Here is a 25,642-nt window from a genome sequence, read left to right on the forward strand (position 1 = left end):
GGTGGTCAAATACAAATCGAACAAAAAGTGGGTTGGAAAGTGTTATTTAAATTTACATGCTGCACACTGGTGATGGTGTGGAGAGACCCACTCTTCATGATTGAGAAGCGCTTTGGGTCTCTGGCCATTCACGATATGTGCTATACACTGTAAATACACATTGCATTACATTGCAACTTAAAGAAATAACCCAATGACCCAACGTTGGCTTATGCCAACCCAGCCTTTTTTGTCAAATTTTTTTTTTTTTTAATTAATAAAAAATTAATTTTGAATCATAATTAAATAACACTTTTTTTTACCCAGCTTTTGGTTTTTAACAGAACTTATAAGGGTGTCTAGCCTGGTTTTGGATCAAATATGGACAATAAAAAGTTGACACAAAGAAATGCTGGGTTGTCTTAACCTATTGTTGGGTTTGTCTATATTTCACCCAACATTTGGTTATAACAACCCAGCATTACTTTGTGTCAAAGTTTTATTTTTAAAAAGTATTTTTCAATAAAGTTTAAATGCCACTTTTTTTTAACCCAACTTTTGGTTTTAACAGAACTTATACGGGTGTCATAGCCCAGTGTTTGGTCAAATATGGACAATAAGAATTTCGCACAAAGAAATGCTGGGTTTGTCTATATTTGACCCAACATTGGATTTCTGACAACCCAGCATTTCTTTCTGTCAAATTTTTATTTTTTAAATTAAAGTAATTTTTCAATAAAATTTAAATGACACCTTTTTTAACCCAACTTTTAGTTTTTAACAGAACTTATTAGGGTATCATAGCTCGGTGTAGGATCAAATATGGACAATAAGAATTTGACAAAGAAATGCTGGGTTGTCTTAACCTATTGTTGGGTTTGTCTATATTTGACCCAACATTGGGTTATGACAACCCAGCATTTACTTTGTGTCAAACTTTTATTTTTAAAATTAATTAAAGTAATTTTTCAATGAAGTTTAAATGACATTTTTTACCCAACTTTTGATTTTTAACAAAACTTATACGGTTATCATACTCTGGTGTTGGATCGAATATGGACAAACCCCATTTAGGGGTAATTTTTTTTATTAAATGCAATTTACACTTTGTCCATATTTGATCCAGTATAGGGTTGCAACAATCCAGCATTTTTAGAGTGCAAGTTGGCAGCTTTAAAAATTGTTGTCGTGTTCCAATATTGGTTCAAATATGGACAAACCCAACTTAGGGTTAATTTGTTTCAGTTTCATTTTAATGACACTTTTTAAACCAGTGGTTAGGTGTGTCCATATTTGACTTAACATTGGGTTACAACAACCCTACATTTTTAAACCTGCCATTTTTTCCCATAAATCTTATGTTAATAATGTTGCACTATTTTTTACATTTCACTTAAAATACACTTTCTAACCCAAAATTGGGTTTGTCCATATTTGACTTAAGGTTGGGTTACAACAACCGTCTTTTTTTTAGAGTGTAAGCTGGCAGCTTTAAAATGAAAGGGTTGTCATATTCCAACATTTGATCAAATATGGTCAAACCCAAAGTAGGGTTAATTTCATTTCTGTTAAATTTAAATGACACGTCAACCCAGCAGTTGGGTTTGTAGATATTTGATTCCAACATTGGGTTACAGCACAACTCAACATTTTTTTTCAGAGTGCAAGCTGAGAGCTTAAACAAATGCTGGGTTGTCATAGTCCAAATCCAACACAAACATTTTAAAAATAAAATTTAAATGACACTTTTTTTAAACCCAAAGCTTGGGTTTGTACCATTGCAACATTGGGTTACAACAAACTAAATTTTTTAAACCTGCCAACTTGGCAAAAAATGCTAGATTATTGTTGCATTCATTGTTTACATTAAATTTAAATGGCAATACATTTTTGAGTTTTAGCCTAACTTATAAGTTAGAAGTTTAAAAAGTGCTGGGTTGTCATAGCCCATAGTTGGGTCACAAAATACAAAAATCCAGCTTTTTAAGAGTGCAAGCTGGCAGCTGTAAAAAAGCTGGGTTTTCGTATCTCAGTGTTGGGTCAAATATTGACAAAACCCAGCATGGGATAACATTTTTTTTCAACTAAAATTAAATGACACTTTTTTAACCCAATGGTTGGGTTTATCCATATTTGACCCACCATGCACACACATTAAAAAAGTACCTAAAACAGTTATGAATAGCTATCAATCATGTTTACATTCATGTCGACTTGCTGAACTCTAACACTATCTACTGTATTTCTCTGTAAGCTAGAACTATACAGCTGTAATCTCTGTGAGAAATACTCCACCATTACAGTCTATTTCTCTGTAAGCTATTCGTTTCTGCAGTCAGACTTGTAAATGAGCACTTTTAACAGTGTTTTCTCCTGTCGTCGGTCATTCGGGAGCTCTGAGGAGTGACTGAACAATGCAGTTGTTGTCTGGCCATGAATTATTCATCGGCGTGGCGTTGCTAGGATTGTATCAGCGGCTCTGGCCGGTGCTTCGGCCTTCTCAAACATGACAGCTGCGGCCAAACGGTGTTGGGTTCTCCCTCCGCCTGGACTCAAGTGCCTTCAGGGATATTTGCTTAATTAAAAAGCACATATTATCAGGGGATCCTCCTTCTCCACACCCTCACGCTCACATTCACAACCCAACAGAGGAGCAAAGATCCTGCACATTCAGGAACGGGAGTTTTTATTTGCATGAATGTATTTTTATGCTGTCGTCCGTCTCGGAAGGAAGTGTTTTTTGTGCTCTGGATGGTGTTTGCGTGCACACACACACTTGTTGATGAAGCGTGTGTGGATGTGTGTGTCTGGATTTCTGTCGTTTGCATGGATTATAGTTTGATGTGGTGAGGATGTACAAGCGTCGGGATTATGTGGATCTCTATGAGAAGGATCAGGCCAAGTGGGCTTTACTGAGAAATGTCAACACTGTGTTTAAACACTCAACACTCCTACCGGTACGATGTGTGTGTGTGTGTGTGTGTGTGTGTGTACCTTGTATTCCTCATGTTGTGGGGACGAAATGTATCCACAAGTATAGCAGTATTTTGACCTTGTGGGGACTTCTTTTGGTGTCCATGATGAAAACGGCTCATAAATCACACAGAATGAAGTACTTTGAAACATGTTTCAAATGTTTCATATGTTGCAGATTGTTTCCAGTAAGATTTGGGTTTAGGGGAAAGAGGAGAGAATATACAGTTTGTACAGTAAAAAAAGTCTAACACGTCCTTATAAAGATAGCTGTACAAGTGTGTGTGTGAGACTATAGTCGCATTTACACTTATAAACACTTTTAAAATAAGTACTATAAGACTAATTAAATCAACAAAACAGAAATATGTAAATATGACACTTCCTAGTAAATCTATACACTGTATGACAACTATGTTATCATTTACTCATCCACAAGTTGTTTCAAAACTATCTTGGGTTTCTTTCTTCTGTCGAATGCAAAAGATGTTGCTCTGAAGAAAGGGGAAAGCTAAACAGTTTAGAGTCACCATTGACTTTCATATTATGGGAGTCTTCATATTTGCATTACCTATATCTTTAAGTACCAATAAGTATTTTGGTCCATTTATATTTTAAGTAATTAGCATTTTATTAGATTTTTAGTGCTTCAAATTAAATACATTTTTAAAATCGCCATCTAGTTGCTTTATTAAAATTTAGTTAAAGTTTTTTTTGTGCATCGTTTTGAAGTCATTATATAAAAAAAGCATATGTTTGGAATTGGTTTTCATTATAAGATTATGATACGTTAAAGAACTGATATAACTGATTCAAGTAGGACTGAACAATTATTACTATAAAACATTCATGGATGACTAATAGTAAACGCTGCTGAGGAGAGGTGTGCTGTGTTATTAGGTGATGATCAGACCTGCAGGTTTGTGTTATATCATGCACTGATGATGTCACAGCGATGATGTCAGACTAATTTGCAAATAATGTGCTCTGTGATTCTGGGTTATAATCATCTAGTAACTAAAACATATGCTGGAATAGTTGGTGGTTCATTCCACTGTGGCGACCCCTGATAAATAAAAGGGACTTCACTGAAGGAAAATGAATGAATGGATGAATTGATCTCAGATAACTGCTAACCATTTACTCTCCCTGGAGTGGTTATAAACCTTTATGAGTTTCTTTCTTCTGTTGTATTTTTAAAATAATATTAACATATAGACACTATTTAACCTATATAAAGACTTATAAATTTGGCTTTTTTTCCCCCAATTTTGATTTTAATGCATAACTCAGAGGTTCTCAAAGTGGGGGTCGGGACCCCCCGAGGGGTCGCGGGACAATGAAGGGGGGTCGCCTGGTGATTTTCAAAAATCAATTAATTTTTATTAAACCTTAAGACTTACTGTATTTTATCAATAACCTACTGAAGAGAAAAAATAGTTGTTTATAGTTACTATAAACTATATGGTTTCTATAGTAGCTTATAGTTAATAGTTTTATTGGATTGCGACTTCTTGGGTAATTACATTATACTAAAGACACAGCAATACTGTCAGATGCAGCAGATTGATTTTATAACACCAGGTTAAACTTTCTAGCCCATTTACAGCACTGACATACATAAAAAAACAAAGAATAGACTTGGGTCTATTGGTGTGTGTGCGCGTCATTGCATACAAGGTTTCTCTATTTATAACCACTACCTCAGAGAATATTGGGGGTCACGAGTCACTGGCATTGTCATTTTGGGGGTCGCGGGCTGAAAAGTTTGGGAACCCCTGTGTTATTAGGTGATGATCAGACCTGCAGGTTTGTGTTATATCATGCACTGATGATGTCACAGCGATGATGTCAGACTAATTTACAATTAATGTGCTCTGTGATTCTGGGTTATAATCATCAAGTAATAAAACATATGCTGGAATAGTTGGTGGTTCATACCACTGTGGCGACCCCTGATAAATAAAAGGGACTTCGCTGAAGGAAAATGAATGAATGGATGAATTGATCTGAGATAACTGCTAACCATTTACTCTCCCTGAAGTGGTTATAAACCTTTATGAGTTTCTTTCTTCTGTTGAACAGAGAATGCTGAAAACCTGTAACTATTGACTTTCATAGCAGGATGAATGTATACTATGGAAGTCAATGGTTACAGGTTAACATTTTTATTGAATAACTAATAAAACTCAGTTGTATTTTTAAAATAATATTAACATATAGACACTATTTAGCCTATATAAAGACTAATCAATCTGTCTTTTTCCCCCCAATTTTGATTTTAATGCATTAACTAACATTTACTAATGAGACTTTATTGCAAAGTGTTGACTATTGTACTTTATCCACTTATTTACAATTTAATTTGATTAAACTATTTATTTTCTCTAAACGTGTAGATACAATAAATCAATGCACTAAGCATATTTTGTTATACCTGATTTTTGCATCTTATGTCAATATCATGGTAATATCGTATATCGTGATTAAATAAAAGCAATTAATCAAATAATCTATTTTTGAAGAATTAATCTTTTCTGGATCATGTCAAATTATCAGTAGCTATTTTTTAATCAACCTTTTTAATTGTCATTGTGGAACATTACATAAATGCTTAATGGAAGTCCAAGATGCATGTAAATTAATAAATATGAATAAATATTTAGGCTGTATTCCAGTTTTGTGCTTAAATTTAATTCACATGCTTAGATGGAAACATATCCAGTAACCAAATCCAGCTGAGTAATCCATTCATGGATGACTAATAGTAAACGCTGTTGAGGAGAGGTGTGCTGTGTTATTAGGTGATGATCAGACCTGCAGGTTTGTGTTACATCATGCACTGATGATGTCACAGCGATGATGTCAGACTAATTTACAAATAATGTGCTCTGTGATGCAGCGTTATTATAATCAACTAACTAAAAAAAAAAAGTGGACAGAAAAAAAGTATTTAGAATTGATTATATTGCAAAAATGCTTAGATATCCATCCATAAATGTGTTGAATTATTTGATTATGCATTCTATTTTATTCTAAGGAATATATTTGTTTATTTATTTATTTTTTTTTACATTTTTAAAATAACGCTTAGTTATGTCTGATAATGTGATGGCTGCACTGACATTAACAATGTCTGCACTGTGTTTCAGGGCGATTATGTCTGGCTGGACCTAAAGACGGGTCATGAGTTTGAGGTCCCGATCGGAGCTGTGGTGAAGCTCTGTGATTCTGGACAGATTCAAGTTCTGGATGATGAAGGAAATGTAAGTTAATGGCCACTGAACGCTGCTTTTTTTCAAATATGCACAACATTTATGTCAGTACTGAGATGTGTTTTTGCTCCTCGCTTAAATGATGTAAGATGATTGGGCAGATCCTGGATCTGTTAAGCCTAATAACTCATCTCTCACTAATCTGGTTTTTCAAACAAGTTTGCAAATCATAATAAAATATCTGGATGAATTAAAGGTGGCACAGTGGCTCAGTGGTTAGCATTGTCGCCTTACAGCAAGAAGGTTGCTGGATCGAGTCCTGGCTGGGTCAGTTGTCATTTCTGTGTTTGGATGTTCCCCCCGTGTTGGTGTGGGTTTCCTCCGGGTGCTCCGGTTTCCCCCACAATCCAAACACATGCGCTATAGGGGAATTGAATAAATTGGTCGTAGTGTATGTGTGTGTTTAAATGTGAGAGTGTATGGGTGTTTCCCATTTCTGGGTTGCAGCTGGAAGGGCATCTGCTGTGTAAAACATATGCTGGAATAGTTGGTGGTTCATTCCGCTGTGGCAACTCCTAATAAATAAGGGAGTAATCCGAAGGAAAATGGATGATTTGGCCCAAGATAACTGTGTCCTTACCATTTACTCTCCCTGCAGTGGCTATAAACCTTTATGAGTTTCTTTCTTCTGTTGAGCACAAAAGGTGATATTTTGAAGAATGCTGAAAACCTGTAACCAACTCCCCATCCCCCCCCCCCCCACCCCATCTAAAGTCATGATCACCAATGCAGCAATTGGCTGACTGAGTAATGACATCATCTGCTTAATATTAATATCAGCCATGTGACAAACTAACATAAATTTCGTAGTAAATGAAATGGTTTGTTAAAGGATACGCAATATCTTTCCACATTTGTTGTTGACTATTTTTACAGGGTTTACACTTTGTGTCAAGAGTATATTATTAACTAGTTGAGGAGTAGATGCTTAGGTTAATTTATCTAAACTTATGATGAAAGCTTTTATAAAAGCTCTAATAAAATTCAGTGGTAACACTTTACAATAAGGTTCATTAGTTAATGCATGAACGACACTTGTACAGCATTTATTAATCATAATTGAACATTTACTGATGCATTATTAACATCCAAGTCCATGCTTGTTAACATTAGTTAATGCCCCATGAGTTAACATGAACTAACAATGAACTACTGTATTTTCATGAACTAACATTGACTAACATGAACAAATACAGTAGTAAATGTATTGTTCATTGTTTGTTCATGTTAGTAAATGCATTAATTAACATTAATAATGAACCTTATTGTAAAGTGTGACCAATTCAGTTGTATTTTTTCCACATAGTGACTGTAATAAATCTTGCTCAGTGTTGATTTTAATGCATTAACTAACATTTACTAATGCGATTTATCATTTAGCGTCTTTTTGCAATTGAATTTGATTAAACTATTTGTTTACTGTAAACATGTGTATACAATAAATCAATGCACTAAGTATATTTTGTTATGTCTGTTAAAGTAACCCTTTTTTTGCATCTTATGGTATTAAAAACTTCAGCAATTAATCACAACAAGAGGGGGTTTTTACCGGCAAAATGCCAACTCTTGGATTACTTTTGAAGAATGAATCTTCTCTGGATCGTGTCAGATCAATAATTTAGCTAATTTTGCATCCACCCTTTTTATTTGCATTTTGGAATATTATGTAAAAAATGCTTAATGAAGATGCACATAAGTTAAATTAAATGTGCATGAAAACGTATGCCTTATTCCAGTTTTGTGCTGAAGTATAATTCACATGCTTGGATGGACACATTGCAAATATTCAAATCCAGCTAACTGAGTAATCCACACACAAAGAACGAACCATGAGTTATTATGAGGATTTTTTTATGGTGTTTTGTATGGATGTAACGGTATCAGAATTTCCCGGTACGATAATGAATAATTTACAGGAAAAACAAAACTAATGAAAAGACTCCAAAAAAGTGCCAAAAGTGTTTATTTACCTTAGCACTGAACATATCAATGACATACAAATTAGCCCTCTATCTGTAAGTTTCAAAACAGGAACTTCAATTTATCAATTTTAATAACAAAAAATTATTAAACCATATAAAAAAAATAAAGTTTCAACTTAGTATTGTTGAAAACTCATCACATTCAAGATTTAATCACTCACTCACTTAGATAGAGATGGGTTTTTTAGGGAAAATGATCATATAACTATAATCTGGTAAAAGCTGGGATCTCTGGGTATTTACAATGTCCCCTGCAACAGAAAAAAAAAAAAAACTCTCATTTGGGACTGAGGTTTCTGGGACAGAGATATATGATTTAGCCAAGGTTGACAGCAGTGGGTAACGTTGTGCATTGTCTTTCCACTACTTGAGAGGACAAGCCATGAGTAAGATAGAGGTCCCTTTGCGGTACAAGTCAATGTCTGCATCAATCTAACAAGTGTGCTGTGTTCTGCAGTCCCCATGACTGTTTTTAGTCGTATTCCCCGACTTATATTTCACCACAGTCTGGCAGTGCCTGTATACTGTTTTTTTCTTTGTCTGTCACCTTTTCTCCTTTTTCGTATCTTTTTAGAGAGAAACCGAAATGCTTCCACACATTCGATTTAAAACCCGCTTTAGGTTCAATCATTTCCTGCTCTTTTTCTTCCCCGCTACTTGCAACACACTCCATTTCCACATTACTGGATCTGTAGTGACAACAGACCGCAAAGGATGACTGCCACGCCTAGGCTGATGGGAATTGTAGTTCCCGCTACCTCCTGTTCGTTTCATTCGCCTGAGCAAACTTTTCTCAGAAATATAGTTTTATTGAGTCATGCGCCTACGGTAATATTGAAAAAATTACTATTGCGGTATGAAGGTATTTACAATATTGTTACATCACTAGTGTTTTGTATTGAATCTGAAATGGTGGCATGAAAGCTGTTTGCTTAAACGACGATTAAACATTTATAGTTGTTGATTTTTAACATAATAATTGGACCAAATATAGTAGTCTCTCCCCCTATACGTTTGAATTCTAACACATTTGTTCAATTATTTATAGATGATACCCAATAAACTGTAATTCTGTTTAACAGTGTTTAACAGCAGATAACTTCTGTGAAAATAAAACATTAAAAAAATGTTTGTATTGAATTTGCATTATTTCCAGGAACACTGGATCTCTCCTCAAAATGCCACCAACATCAAGCCGATGCACCCGACCTCCATTCACGGTGTGGAAGACATGATCCGGCTGGGGGATCTGAACGAGGCGGGAATCCTCCGAAATCTGCTCATCCGATACAGAGAACACCTCATCTATGTGAGTTACACTGATTTATCTGCTGTACTGAAGGCCTTTGCTGTGTTACATCAGCTGACGTTAGATTACATGCAGTTTAAGACCAAATGATTATGGCCCAATCCCAGTTCTGTTTTTACCCCTACCCCACTCTGTTTCAAGGGCCAAGGGAGAAAAGGAAGGGCTTTAAAATTTACCCCTAAGAAATGGGACAGCGCTACAGCACCTGCACACGTCATCATATGTCATCGCGATCTCTTGCTTCATATAAGATCAACGATGGCAACTGCTGTAGTTGCTGTAGTTGCATTATTTTTGGTATTTATCGTCAGGAAATCACTGAAGGCATATATTATGTTATCAAAATGATACAGTATAATGTGGCAAAAAGATCATAACTGTACTGTGTGTGTACACAGTGGCCATATTCATCTATAAGCACACAAAAACAACATTAACACAACATTATAGCAGATGCTCTAAAAAGCTCATTCCCAGCCACTAGACATTACTGACAGGGTATCCGAGGGTCATCGAGTGTCAGAATGTAGTGGGACTGCTATACAGGGGTTATGATTATAGATTATAGATATCTAAGTTTAGCGGTTTTTATTTTACCGTTTTTTTTAAGCATGATGGTAAAACATAAGCGCGGTTATGGATGTATTAAAACATGTTTGTTTGGTGTAAAAATTCATTATACTGACAAAAATACTAATTTGTGGATCTCCTTACCTCCGTATGCAGCCATGCTGCCGTTGTGGATGGTGTATTCTGGAAAAAATTTCTTACCCCTTGGTTTTGAGTGTGTTCCTGAAAAATCTCAGTTCGAAGGGCTATGTAGCCCTTCCCCTTAGCCCTACGCCTTCAAGCTAAAGGGAACTGGGACACCCCTACCCCTTCGCGTGAACGAGCAAAATAAGGGGAAGGGCTAAGGGGTAGAATTGGGATTGGGCCTAACCCTACTGTTAAATGTGAATTAAAAAAATAAATAAATTTCCCAAGTTTTGTTTTAACTCATTTCTAATAACTGATTTTGTTTTTGTCATGATGACAGTACACAATATTTTACTAGATATTCTTCAAGATTCTACAATTCAGCTTATAGTTTTAAAGGCTTAACTAGGTTGATTAAGCAAGTGATTGCACACAGCATTGTTTGTCCTGTACCCAATTATTGACCGTAACAGATTTATATATATACGTGCCATAATATTATTATATATATATATGTGTGTGTGTGTGTGTGTGTGTGTGTGTGTGTGTGTATATATATATATATATATATATATATATATATATATATATATATATATATATATATATATATATATATATATATATATATATATATATATATATACACTATATTATTATTACTATATTTTTTATTGTTATTATTATTATTATTATTATATATTATTATTTTATATATATATATATATATATATATATATATATATATATATATATATATATATATATATATATATATATATTGCTTTCATTAATCATACATATTATGTTTATATATACACATATACATAATATTATTATTATTATTGCAAAATAAAACTCTTGATTTTGTTTTTAGTTGCTTATTCTAAAAAAAAGAAATTTTCTTATGATTTAATTGTTATTTTGCCATAAAATCTTCTTTCTTAATAATTCTTAGTGTAGTTTTTGAATAATTATAATTTTATTACTATTTTGCATTATTATTTAAATAAACAAACAAACTAAATCCTTTTTTATCTTTCAGAACATCATCACAAAGACAAAATATGAATTCATCAAGATCTTTGTGTAGCCTGTTTGGATTTTGATCATATTTCTGTCTTTAACACTGAGTTATCTGCTCTGCTGTGTTTAAATTTTCTGCTCTCTGCTCTTATATTATATATGAACCTCTTTTATTTCCCTGTTCAATAAGTTAAAGCTCTTTCAGATGGTCTTCCTCATCTTTCCGACTTTAACTCTCTCTTTCTTTGCTCTGGTTGTGTATTTCCTCTGTCTGAAGACCAACTGTGGTGGTCGGGTGAGTTTGGTCTTCGTGCGCATGTTCACTGTTGGCTCTGAATGAGTGTGTGTTCATTACGGTGCTGCGTTTCATCATGGCTCTGCTGTCTGCAGTAACAGACATTGATACACACCGCTGAAAACCACACACCGTCCTCCCATGATCCTCTTCATCACCAGTGCAGTGTCCTTTATTAATACTCACACATCTGCGGATATGTGCAGATTTTACTTTTATAATATAACAAAAGGCTGGGGAAAATGTACTTTTTGTTTAGCCTTTTGGTCTTTTGCTGTTAGTGGAGGACACTGGATATTACTGTATATGCCTTCATATGTTCATATCTGCATGTTTTTTACATGCTCCAAGCTTTCAGTGTTGCATAAAAGTTGTTGCACGACTGTTTAAGACAATGAAAGCTGTTTATCTTTGTGTTGCAATGTCCTGATGGGATTGTTTACACTGTTTAAACAGAGAATCAGATCTGTCCTCTGACGTTCCTGTATTATTGTCCTTCACAGACGTATACGGGGTCCATCTTAGTGGCCGTCAACCCGTATCAGCTGCTTCCCATTTACACAGCAGACCAGATTCGCCTTTACACCAATAAAAAGATTGGAGAAATGCCTCCACACATCTTCGCCATCGCAGACAACTGCTATTTCAACATGCAGCGCAACAACAAAGACCAGTGCTGCATCATCAGGTCAGAGCCTTTATATTCAGAATCCATGAGACGATATGCTGTATGTCGGTCTATTTGGTAAGGACTAGGGGTCTGTTCTTCGTACATGGATTACTCAATAAGCTGGATTTGAAAATTGACGATTTGACATGATCCAGGATCGTTTCGTTCTTCAAAACTCATCAGAAACTTTTTTTGTCATAGCAACAGTTCTGGTAGCTCAAACCTGCTAGGGAGCAGGTTCATTACATATAAACAGGATTAGATTGGTTCAGTTTGAGACAAAGATAATACTGAAAGTGTTTAACAAATGCTGATATTTTCTTAAAGTAGTTATATACACTTGGGAAAAAAGTAAATATATTTATATATATATATTTTATATATATATATATATATATATATATATATATATATATATATATATATATATATATATATATATATATGTATATATATATATATATATATATATATATATATATATATATATATATATATATATATATATATATATATATATATAATAAAATATATTTTAAAGTAGTTTTTATTTAAATATTTTTTGTGATGAAATAATAAAATCATTATATTTGTTTATTTGTTTTATCTACTAATTTATTTATTATTTTGTATTGTTTTTTTTTTCCTTTTTTGTTGGTATTGTACAGTTTTATTAAATATCTTATAAAAAATGTTAAATAAAACAAAATATTACAATGCATTTTATCAGCTATTCAGTGTCATTTCAAATAAATAAATAAAACTTATTTGTTTTGTAACAAAGAAATGTAAATAAATATTTAAAAGATCAGATTTTTAGGTTTATTAAGTGTATTTCAATTAAATAATAATAAAAATATTGTGTCAGAATAAAGAAACACAAAAAAACCATTGAATCATATAAATAATTAAATATTAAATATCAGCAAATAAAAATGATTAGATAAGAAAAACTAAATGAAATAAAATGACTAATATAGTTGAGTATGGATGTATTTATTATGGCTGTCCCAAAAAAGAAAACAAAGAAATTATTTTAATTAATTGAAATAAAACTATATAAAATATTAGATAGAAAATAATAATTGTAATAAAATGGATGTGTATGGATGTGGTTGTTGCATGTTTTCCTGTTCGTTTCCCATCAGTGGTGAATCTGGTGCTGGAAAGACAGAAAGCACCAAACTGATCCTGCAGTTTCTGGCAGCCATCAGCGGGCAGCACTCCTGGATCGAGCAGCAGGTGCTGGAGGCAAATCCCATCCTGGAAGGTGAAAGAGACACACAAGATTACATTCTGCTTTACAGCTATTACATACAAATGTCAAACTTGCCATACAAAATATAAGGTTTTCACCAAAACAGTGAAACCATTTATAAGTTGTTTGTGTAGGCTTGCATAATAAAGTATTGTAAAAACAGGGTGCGAATTACACATTGACAATTAGGGAAATTAACCTTTTCAGTATTGTTAGTTTGTGACCTTTAAATTTAATTTATGTTATTATTTTAAATCACATTTAATTAATTTTAAAAAGTATTTAAGCTTCTTTCAGTGTTTTGAGTGATATTTAGTGTATTCTGACCTACATTCTGATTAGCCATTTCAGAGGTTTCTGTGGGTCAAACTACTTCGTGTCTAATTTTACTTTCATTTGAGGCTATATGTAGATACAAATACCTCCCTGCTGAAAAATCCAGCTTAAACCAGCCTAGGCTGGTTGGCTGGTTTTAGCTAGTTGACCAGGCTGGTTTTAGAGTGGTTTTGGCCATTTCCAGGCTGGTTTCCAGCCATTTCCAGCCTGGTCTTAGCTTGTCAGGCTGGAAAATGACCAGCCAAATCCAGCTAAAACCAGCTTGACCAGCCTGGTTTAAGCTGGACATAGCTGGTTTTGGCTGGACTCCCAGCTTGGCAAGGCTGGTCAAGCTGGTTTTAGCTGGTCATCTCCCAGCCTGACCAGCTAAGACCAGGCTGGAAATGGCTGGAAACCAGCCTGGAAATGGCCAAAACCCCTCTAAAACCAGGCTGGTCAACCAACTAAAACCAGCCAACCAGCCTAGGCTGGTTTAAGCTGGATTTTTCAGCAGGGACAAGAAATGTGTCTTGTGAACATTTACGTCGTCTATCGGTGCTCTAGATCTGCTGGTTTTAGGCAGTTAAATAATTTTTTTCACGGCACAATTATGCATTCACAATGGTATGAACCGTTATAGGGGTGGTAAAATGAATATTTTTATTATCTATTATTTTAGTTTTAGATGTTATTGTTTAAAATACAGATCCGAGCAAATTGTTAATCACTATTTAAAGGGCTTCCCCCCCCCCCCATACATATTGTTTTGATGTCATTCAAGGGGGATCAAGCATTAATTATGGGTATTAAACTCCACTTCAATTTGCCCCCTGGTTAAAAATGCTCAAAAATGTCTCTGCTAAATCGAATAAAACAGTTTGAAAACATTGACAAAGCCACAAAACTGCCAATTTCACATCGGTCACAACCATAACAGAGCTTTGTTTATTCATAAATGTAAAATAAAATAAATAATATTTGTTCTATAAAGAGCCAATACTTATTCTTTTGATTATTATTATTTCTTTTTGGTTGTGCAGTTTAATTCACAGAATATTTACAAAATATGTTGTATACTGTAAATGTGCATAATTTTATGATCCATAACATGTTTATTTCCCTCATTTAAAGTATAAAACTCATTTACAGATATTTTTCTGATCCCTGAAGTCTGTGGTTTGTTGTTTTGGAAAATATTTACAGATGTTTCAATATAATGTTAACATGTACATTCTCATTGAATTGATGTTTCAAGTTTTACTGCCAGTGTCACATCCATAATGCTGGAATTTCTCTTTATACGACAGCCTTTGGAAATGCTAAAACCATCCGAAACGACAACTCAAGCCGCTTTGGGAAGTACATCGACATCCACTTCAACAAAAGAGGAGCCATAGAGGGAGCAAAGATCGAGCAGTACCTTCTGGAGAAATCCAGAGTGTGTCGACAGGTGTGAACATGCTTTTTAGTCTCAATTCTGTGTTTAGAATCGAACAAAACACTGAGAAGTTCTTGGAGCTAGTTTGATTTTTTAGGTTTTTGAGACATGCAAACATTAAGCGATCACCTAATATCATTTGGATTTGCTATGAATAAAGTTATGACTGAGTAAAGTGTATTTTTTGTTTCATTCTGTAAACTGCTAATGATTTTTTTTACCAAGATTTTAGATTTTTCTTTTGCATACAGTAAAACATTTTTAGATTCAATATTTTAATATATTGAATTTTAAACAGATTTCAATATGTTTGTTGATGTTTATATTCATTTTTAAGAAATCAATATTTAGTGAAATAATACAGATTTGTAATCACAGCGAGTGAAAGCGTTTGTTATTTTGACCAATTGTAATTTTCTGGAAAAGTCTAATTCATTTATTTGATATCGGATTTTATAATCAGTAAATCCAGAGATCAGATAATTCCCTTCATTTATTTATTTTCCTTCAGCTTAGTCCCTTTATTCATCAGGGATCGCCACAGCAGAATGAACCGCCAATTTATCCAGCATATGTTTTACACAGCAGATACCCTTCCAGCTGCAACCCAGTACTGGGAAACACTCATACACACTCATTGACACACATACACTATGGCCAATTTAGCCTATTCAATTCCCCTATAGTGCATGTGTTTGGACTGTGGGGGAAACCGGAGCCACCGGAGGAAACCCACGCCAACACAGGGAGAACATGCATACTTCACACAGAAATGCCATCTGACCCAGCAGGGACTCGAACCAGCGACATTCTTGCTGTGAGGCGACAGTGCTAACCACTGCGCCACCGTGTCACCCAGATCAGAGAATTCTATTGGATTAATTAATGTATTTGATAGCATTTGATTATTTTTTTCTAATATCAGCTGTGTGCAATTTTAATGTATTTTAAAATGTAAAGCTGAGTTTTCAGCTTACTGTCACTTTTGATCAATTTAATGAGGTCTTAAAGAATTAATAAATACATTTCTTTTTAAAAATCTAAATGGGTCAAAGATAAAAATGGACATCAAAAATATATTAAAATTAAAATGTGATAGCTAGCAGATCAGAGAAAACACATGACACGGCCAGATGTAAAAAGCCCCAATAAACATGTTTATCATTTGTACATTAAAAAACCTCTGATGTAACTTTATTTTACCTTCTTTGTTTTTTGGAACATTAAAGCTCTTAATTTGCTAACAATTTGCTTTATAAAATGTTTTTAAATTAAAATGTATGCAGACACCAACATGGAATGTTTCATATTTGACCCATATAGCAAAAAAAGTTTACTTCAACCCTTTCAGGCTCAAATTAATATTTAGAAACAGGCGAAATCTATGCTTTTAACTGTTGCAAATCAGCAACCCCTGCCTTGAGAGGGTTAAAATAAAAACTTTAAATGACCTGGTAGTTTTTTTATAGTCTACATTACATTTCTACAGCAAAACAAAACAAAAATGTGTGAAATGTTGTTTTTGTGCACCCATGCAGGCCCGTGATGAGAGAAACTACCACATTTTCTACTGTATGCTGAAGGGAATGACTCCAGACCAGAAGAAGCAGCTGGGTTTGAGTAAAGCCACAGACTACACTTACCTTACTATAGTGAGTGATGATCAACACTGGCGCACGTTGAATATATGTGCTTCAGCCTACACAAAAATGTACTTCAACGCAGACTGACTGCAGTTTGTACTTTAAAATGAACACTAGGGGGCAATATGACGCAAATAACTTTTGTTTTTTTCACACTGATGATGTTTACAGGCACATGTTATTGATGAATAACGTATTATTTTAGTGCAGTTCTTTGCACAGCACAACTAAATACCACATAACAATGTAACGGTGTCTATGATTAGAAAGCGAATACGTTTGCCGCACATATCTATCTTCATACTCCTATATGCGTGGTCAGTTTGCTCAGTATTTTCCACGGTGTTGCTGTGCTTGTGCTGCAGAGCGCTCAGGTTTGAGTCAGGTGAAGCACACTTCCACATTGAGATGAAATCAATGTAAAATTTAGGCAAAACTACGTTGTCGCAGTTAAACTTTTTTTTATTTTTGCTTTTGAAAACACTATCGGTTGGGTTTAGGAAAGGGTTTGGGTAAGTCGTTCCCTATAGGTGATCTGAACTTAGATGTTTAAAAGAAGGACGTGTATCTGAAACAAACAAAACATATCTTAGGTAACGTATTTCAGATTCACAGATATGTAGACAAGTCCCTCTAGTGAATTTGTCATCTGAAACATGCAAAAACTGTACCCTAAATAACATATTTGAGATTCACAAAAATGTAGACAGCACCTTTTAGTAGATTTGTCATCTGAAACGTACATCAAAACGTACACTAATTAACGTACTTCATATTTGGAAAAATGTTGACTGAGCCCTCTAGTCGATTTGTCATCGGAAATGTCCAACAAAACTTATCCTAAGTAACGTACTTCACATTTGGAAAAATATAAACAGCACCCACTAGTGGATTTGTCATCTGAAATGTCCAACAAAACTTACCCTAAGTAACCTATTGCATCTTCACAAATATGTCAGTGGCGCCCTCTAGTGGATTTGTCATGTAAAACATGCATAACTGTATCCTCAATAACATATTTGAGATTCACAAAAATGTAGACAGCACCTTTTAGTGGATTTGTCATCTGAAACGTACATCAAAACGTACACTAATTAACCTATTGCAGCTTTACAAATATGTAAACGGCGCCCTCTAGTGGATTTGTCATCTGAAACATACAGCAAAACTATCTCAAAGCAGCAAACTTTACATTTTGCATCAGTGAAGTTTCACAAACTAATTTCGAGAGGAGCACGTGATATGATTGTGCACTGCTGGCCAATCATCCGTAATCGGTAATAATCCAATCAGAATGATCCTAGCTTAATAAAAATTGATAACTTTCTCCTTATTGCTTCTTTTTGGAAGAATCTCCCCTTTCTCCTCCTTTTTCTCCCCTTCTAAAAGGGGTGCGATTGAGACCTACCTGACCTCGGATCCCCTGATATGCTTCTAGACCGGGCGGGAGCCCTAGGCTCAAATATCTCAGTGCTCAGGGTTCTCTCCCGGGACAGCATGCCAAACCTGCTATGAATGCCAAGCATATCTAAGTGGGAACTCTTGAAATGTCGGCTGAGGTGCATATTCCCAGTGAGCCTGGGTTAAATGATCTCCCCGATGATATTCCAGATATGATCAGATGTGTCCTGCAGGTCTCTAATGTCTTCTCTGTGTAAACTCAGGGGAACTGCACTGTTTGTGACGGTCGAGATGATCAGAAGGAATACTCTAACATCAGATCAGCCATGAAGGTGCTCATGTTCACCGATAAGGAGAACTGGGAGATCTCCAAGCTGCTGGCCGCTATTCTGCACATGGGCAACCTCCGCTACGAGGGTCAGTTTATTCACTATATTAAAACAGATGTTCATTTTTTATCTGGAAGCTACTACTTGTTTTAATTTCGAGATTTCTTACTGACTTTTTTCCTTCAATTCTATATAGTTGTAAACTCTGAAATGCAGGATTTTACCTCTGAATTGTGACTATACGGGCTCTATTTTGACGGTCCATGCGCAGAGCGCAAAACACAGGCCGCAAACGCTTTCAGGGCGTGTCAGAACGCATTTTTGCTAACTTAAGGACAGGAAAATTCGCTTTGCGCCAGGGTTGAGTTTATTTTCTTAATGAGTTATAGGTGTGTTTTGAGAATAAACCAATCAGAGTCTCATCTTCCAAAACCTTTAAGAGCCAGCTGCGTCGCGCCATAAGCGCATTTGCTATTTACATGACGTAAAGTAAGTTCACTTTCGCTTTCGCTCTCGTGGATAGGGAAACCTTTACGCACAAACATCAATTAGCCTATAAATAATTAATTTTGTTTGTTAAGCGCAAAGATTTGTTTCAAAACTATTTCTAAATTCAGTTCTAATTTCCAGCAAACGAATAAATGATTAATAATAACAAAGTTTGGTCAAAATACTGAGTTACTTCCAAATACACCTGCTATGCCCCATATGGTCTAAAACCTGACAGGTGGACATATCTAAGCTTGTTTTTAATGAAACAAATATAAATATGGATATAATAAATAATACTGATAATAATAATAACATTATACAAAAGCAAATTGTTATGAATGAACTGAAAAAGCCTCCCGAGATGAAGAAAGTATGAAGGCAGTGGTTTTTAAATCTTCATGTAGGCTAGAAATTATTATGTTTTGTAATATTTTAATCATTTATATTTATATCCTATATATATATATATATATATATATATATATATATATATATATATATATATATATATATATATATATATCTTTTTCATATGTAAAGATATTTGCATATTGCTCTGCATCTTTTTTGTAGTGTGTAAGCCAGGCGCACTTTGCACCAGACACTAGACAGACTTTGTTCTGGTCTAAAGATCAGACTATTTACAGTTTCTCAAAATAGCAACGCGCCAAAACATGCTTTTTTAGACCAGAATGCCTATGGGCGCACATTTGAGCGAAAATGCATTTGCTATTTAAACAGCGTGGCGCAACACCTCAAAATGACTCTTGCGCCAAGCTTAAAGTAGTAAAAGACTATTGTGCTGTGCCTTGCGCCCCATTGCGCCGGGTGTATGATAGGGCCCTAAAAGTCTAAAATGAATTGTGAGGTTAAATGATGCAATTATCTTTTTGTTTTTGGATTTAGTGACAGATGCTAAATTGTTAGACGTAACTGTTTGATGTAAAACCACAGTTCTGAGGAAAAGTCTAAATTGCAAAATGTAATCTGTGATTTCATCAAGTAAGAACTGTTTGTGAGGAAAAAACAACAACAAAAATACAAGATAAAAATCCAAAACTGCTAAATAAACACATAATCCTGAAGAAAAAATTCGGCTCCATGAGATTTAAACTCACAATTCTGAGGAAAAGGTGAAAGTTGTGAGAGTAAAACTCGCAATTCTGAAGGACAAATGTTTAATTAAACAGTCAAAAGGGAAAATCATGAGATGCAAACTCAGGAAACAAAGGGTCAAAACTGTGAAATGTAACTTTGAGGAGGGAAAAAGAAAAACTTTTATTTAAAGAAAAAAAAGTGAATATGTTAACTCACAAATCTGATAAACAATAATAATTCAGTTATTATAATAATTATTGTTATTAATAATAATAATCTAAGATGTAAACTTGCGATTTGAAGGAGAAGCTGTGACAAAATGTTTTCATTTTAAGAAAAAAATGATCAAATGTAGACTGAAAAAAATGCTTTAATTGTGTGATAATGCAATTACTTAAATTTAAGATGTTTATACTGAGATGGAAATAAGCAGGGGCACCTCAAAGGGTGGCCAAGGATGGTCACCGCCACCCGTGTAAACTCTGGCCACCCCTGTGGCCACCCCAATATGATTTTGCTGTTTATATTTTAAATGTACTTAAGTAAATTCACAATATTTCAATAAATAAATAAAAATAAATAAATAAATGGCAGCCAAAAATTATTGTGGATTGATTTGTGCCACTGACAAAGCTGATTCACTGCCCCTCCCATATCGCCATTGACAGCATGCACATGCCTTTAATAGACAGTAATGGCAATTTAATATTTATTGATACTGCTGTATTTATATTATCGTGGTTAAAAAAGGGAATATAGGTAAACGATATTATTAGAGTCTGTACAGTGAGTGTGTGTGTATATAGTAATGCCGTTTGTTCAGTTTTTCTCTTGTTTGTTTTATTAAATTTTCATTCATTTACATGGCATATACTCTATGCTGTACAATGAAAGTAAAATTATATATATATATGTATGTGTGTGTGTGTGTGTGTGTGTGTGTGTGTGTGTGTGTGTGTGTGTGTGTGTGTGTGTGTGTGTGTGTGTGTGTATATATATATATATATATATATATATATATATATATGTATATATGTATATATGTATACATATATGTATGTATGTATATTTTTTCTATTTTTTATTTTTTCCCTAATTTCTGTAGAAATATATAACATTGCACTGAATTCACAATTTATTGTGTGCCACCTCAAGATTTGGTGTGACCTCTTCTGGCCACCCCAAAGAACATTTTCTGGGGGCGCCACTGGAAATAAGACACTTTTTTTGTGCTGCTTTAGAGCTTAAACTGTATTTAGACTAAATGAATGAATATGCCTTAACTTAAACAGTGTATTTGTGGTCTCCTCAGCCCGCACATATGATAACCTGGACGCCTGTGAGGTGGTGCGCTGCTCAGCTCTCACCACCGCTGCTGTTTTACTAGAGGTAAGATGATAAACCACAGAGTTTGGATGGTCTGAAGCTGATTTACATGCATATTAGCATGAAATCAAAGCCAAAGAATATATATATATATATATATATATATATATATATATATATATATATATATATAATTTAGTTGGTGAGTATTTCACTGTTATTATCAATATGTAGCATGCTAGTTCATGTTTGGGCAAAACTAATAAGAGTTTTGAGCGCCATCTTGTGACCGAAATGAAAATAAGCATTTAATAATTAGTATTTAAAACAGAAATTTGTGAATTTTTTTTCCACACACAAAAAATTATTCCTTAAGTTCTATGTTTTTGATAAATTATCAATATAATTATACATTTACGTATCTGTTTAATATTTACTATCTAAAACAAATTGGCAAGAGAAAAATAAAATAACTGTGAGAAAAATTAAATATCATGTATGTATGTGTGTGTGATATACATGTTTTCATTGTTGGATAGTCAGATTCAATATCTAAAGGACAAAAATAGAATATTAATTACAGAAAATAGAAGATGGATGTAAAAAAATTAAAGATTAAAGTTTTTTAAACAAACATCACAATTTTCAGGGGAAGACAGGTCACAGGAGGTAGCATTTAGAAAAGGAAGTAAGATACATTTCAGAAGAGGGAGGCGAAAAAACACCCTCACCTTGCTCTTGAATTAGGGCAATGTGAGACCAGGGAGAAAAAAAAAGCCCAGCAATTAGCACATAAACACAAATACAAGACACAACATTGCCAAAGGGGATGGGAAAAGGGGGTGTGGATATAGTCCGATGAGGGCGGGCAGCCATGGGGCGCTAGTCACAGACCCGCCTACCCCATCTAGTGGGTGAAAGCACACGAAGGCGTGGGATGAAGGGATAGGTAGTGATTGTCTATCTGTAGGCGAGGCAGTGGCGTAGTAGGTAGTGATGGCGCCTCACAGCAAGAAGGTCGCTGGTTCGAACCTCAGCTCAGTTGGCGTTTCTGTGTGGAGTTTGCATGTTCTCCCTGCCTTTGCGTGGGTTTCCTCCGGGTGCTCCGGTCTCACCCACAGTCCAAAGACATGCGGTACAGGTGAATTGTGTAAGCTAAATTGTCCGTAGTGTAAGATTGTGTGTTTGTGAATGTTTCTTGCTGGATAAGTTGGCGGTTCATTCCGCTGTGGCGACCCCAGATTAACAAAGGGACTAAGCCGACAAGAAAATGAATGAATGTCTATCTGTAGCTGTGTATGTGTGTGTGTGTAAGCTTGTAGAGTCCAACAGGTGTGTAAGTAGGCCCAAGTAGGTGCTCTACTTGACGTGGAGCAGGAATTTATATATTTATATAAACCAAAACAATGTTTTTTTTAAGATAGATTAGTCATAATAGATTAATAGAAATATTAATAAAATAATCATCTTAATAAATTAGTCATAAATAATAATAGTGATTAAAAAGTGATGTTGCTGTGTTGGGCGGCACCGTGGCTCACTGGTTAGCACTGTCGCTTCACAGCAAGAAAGTCGCAGGTTCGAGTTCTGGCTGGGTCAGTTGGCATTTCTGTGTGGAGTTTGCATGTTCTCCCCATGTTGGCGTGGGTTTCCTCCGGGTGCTCCGGTTTCACCCACAGTCCAAACACATGCGCTATAGGTGAATTGAATCAACTAAATAGGCCTTGGTGTTTAAGTGTGTGTGTAAATGTGAGTGTGTCTGGATGTTTCCCAGTACTTGGTTGCAGCTGGAAGAGCATCCGCTGCATAAAACATATGCTGGAATAGTTGGCAGTTAATTCTGCTGTGGTGACCCCTGATAAATAAGGGACTAAATAATGATGCTGTGTTTTAACAGGTGGACTTGAAGGATCTGATGAACTGTTTGACCAGCCGAACTATAATAACCCGTGGAGAGACGGTGTCTACTCCGCTCAGCATTGAACAGGCATTGGACGTGAGAGACGCTTTTGTTAAGGTAAAACCATCTCACTAATACAACTAACTTACCTACTGCACAATGTTACCAGTGTCTAACCAGCGGTTTATGTTACACAGGGCATTTATGGCCGTTTGTTTGTGTGGATTGTTGAGAAAATCAATGCAGCCATTTATAAACCTCCATCTCTGGAGCTGAAAGCAGTGCGAAGATCCATCGGCCTATTAGATATCTTCGGCTTCGAGAACTTCATGGTTAACAGGTAGAAAACGTTGCATGCAGATACTTTAACATGAACAAATATCCACTTATGCCTATATGCATATCACAATTGGTGATAATAGGGTCTGTTTACTTACTTTTTACAATTTGCTGGTCTAACTGTGGATGATTTAAAGCCAAAATGCTTTGTTCTTCTCTTCTTTTTAATCCAAATTCAATTACTGCTGAGTTGACTTGACTTTTTGAATTAATTTATTTGTTACTTATGAATTAATAATTACTGCAAATTTTAATTGAATTGAATACAGCTTAATACATTAAGAAATATTAAATAATTTATTAATTGTTTTTAAATTAATTTAATATTAAGTGGAACAATAATTTTATAATACATATACATTTTACTTGAATTATTTAAAAAGTTCCTCATTTAAAATAATAAGTAAGAAATTGTATATTTAATACATTTTTATTTTCAATAAATGAAATTTAATCAACCAAATGCATATACATTTTATTCAATTTACATGCAAATATGTTTAATAATTACTATGCTGGATTATATATTAATATTGAAATAACTTTCGTTCTTTAATACATTTGCTAGTATAAAATTGTATTATAGTAATATAGTTTATTATGTAATATATTTAATAAAATACATTGAAAATAAGAACTAATAGCTTTTAATATGTAAAAAGTAAATTTATTACATAAATTAATTACATAAAATCTCAAATACAGTGATCAGCATATATAAGTACACACCTCACAAATCTATCTTTTAAATTCATATTTTTAATAGGAAGCTATACAATATTATATTTGCGCATATACATTAGATTATTTAGTACCGAAACCAAATCTGGAGCTTATCTAACACCATAACTAATGATAACAATCCTAAAACTATTAAAGCCAAATTTATATGTTATAGAATAATATTAAATGCAAATTTAAAAAAGAGGAAAAATCAAGAGATGCAAAAAAAATAAAAAATGCAAATTAAAAATTGTAGCTGAAATTTTGTAGGTTGTATTTTTTTCAATATTTTGCATAAATTTCAATGTATTATCTTTCTAATTCTGAAGATGTTCTGTGACTAAAATAATATTTTGCATGAATTTAAATGTATTATTCTTCTATTTCTAAAGATATTCTGTGACTAAAATATTATTTTAATAAATATATCCGTATAATAAATCTGTCGTTTTTAAATGCACCAAAATACATTGCCCATATTCACTGAGAAATAGATAGAAATATTTATTTTTAAAATGGGGTTCAGTGTTGAGCACTGCATATATTTCATATACTGCATATCTATTTCAAAATGAATAAAGTCAGTAATATCAATCAGTAAATAATAATTTATATTAATCACTGTAATTTTTTTGCATAATAATAATATTAATATTGATTAATATATAAATATAAATAATAATAATAAATAAATAATTTGTTAAAACCTGACACCCATCTTATGTGTTTAGATTTAGATTTTATATATCTGTCTGTTTGATGTATTTGTGATTTATTTATTTATTTTTTCTGTCTCTCGTCCAGCTTTGAGCAGCTGTGCATTAACTTTGCCAATGAAAACCTGCAGCAGTTTTTCGTCCGTCATGTGTTCAAGCTGGAGCAGGAGGAATATAACCTGGAGAACATTAACTGGCAGCACATCGAGTTCACAGACAACCAGGACGCTTTAGACATGATCGCCATAAAGCCCATGAACATCATCTCGCTCATCGACGAGGAGAGCAAGTTTCCAAAGGTGAGAGAAACACTCGATTGTTCTGTATGTTTATTATCTGCCTCCATGTGAACCATTTATTCTTCCTATTATACGTGTGTGTGTGTGTGTGTGTGTGTGTGTGTGTGTGTGTGTGTGTGTGTGTGTGTGTGTGTGTGTGTGTGTGTGTGTGTGTGTGTGT

General features: G+C 34.2%; 1 protein-coding gene across 3 annotated transcripts in view; it reads left to right on the forward strand.

The window, feature by feature from the left end:
- myo7aa (myosin VIIAa) overlaps positions 1-25,642 on the forward strand; it is a 100,861-nt gene that overhangs the window by 15,873 nt on the left and 59,346 nt on the right. For 2 of the 3 annotated variants that reach the window (XM_087291456.1, NM_152983.1), the window contains 11 exon segments: positions 6,105-6,218; positions 9,366-9,518; positions 12,039-12,223; positions 13,354-13,475; positions 15,086-15,228; positions 16,755-16,868; positions 18,524-18,677; positions 21,492-21,568; positions 23,403-23,522; positions 23,603-23,745; positions 25,272-25,482. In XM_087291456.1, coding sequence (XP_087147582.1) covers positions 6,105-6,218; positions 9,366-9,518; positions 12,039-12,223; positions 13,354-13,475; positions 15,086-15,228; positions 16,755-16,868; positions 18,524-18,677; positions 21,492-21,568; positions 23,403-23,522; positions 23,603-23,745; positions 25,272-25,482 — 1,536 coding nt within the window. 3 annotated transcript variants of the gene reach the window in all.

This window comes from Danio rerio, chromosome 18, assembly GCF_052040795.2.
Source record: "Danio rerio strain M-AB ecotype USA chromosome 18, GRCz13ab, whole genome shotgun sequence".
Classification (NCBI taxonomy): Eukaryota; Metazoa; Chordata; class Actinopteri; order Cypriniformes; family Danionidae; genus Danio; species Danio rerio.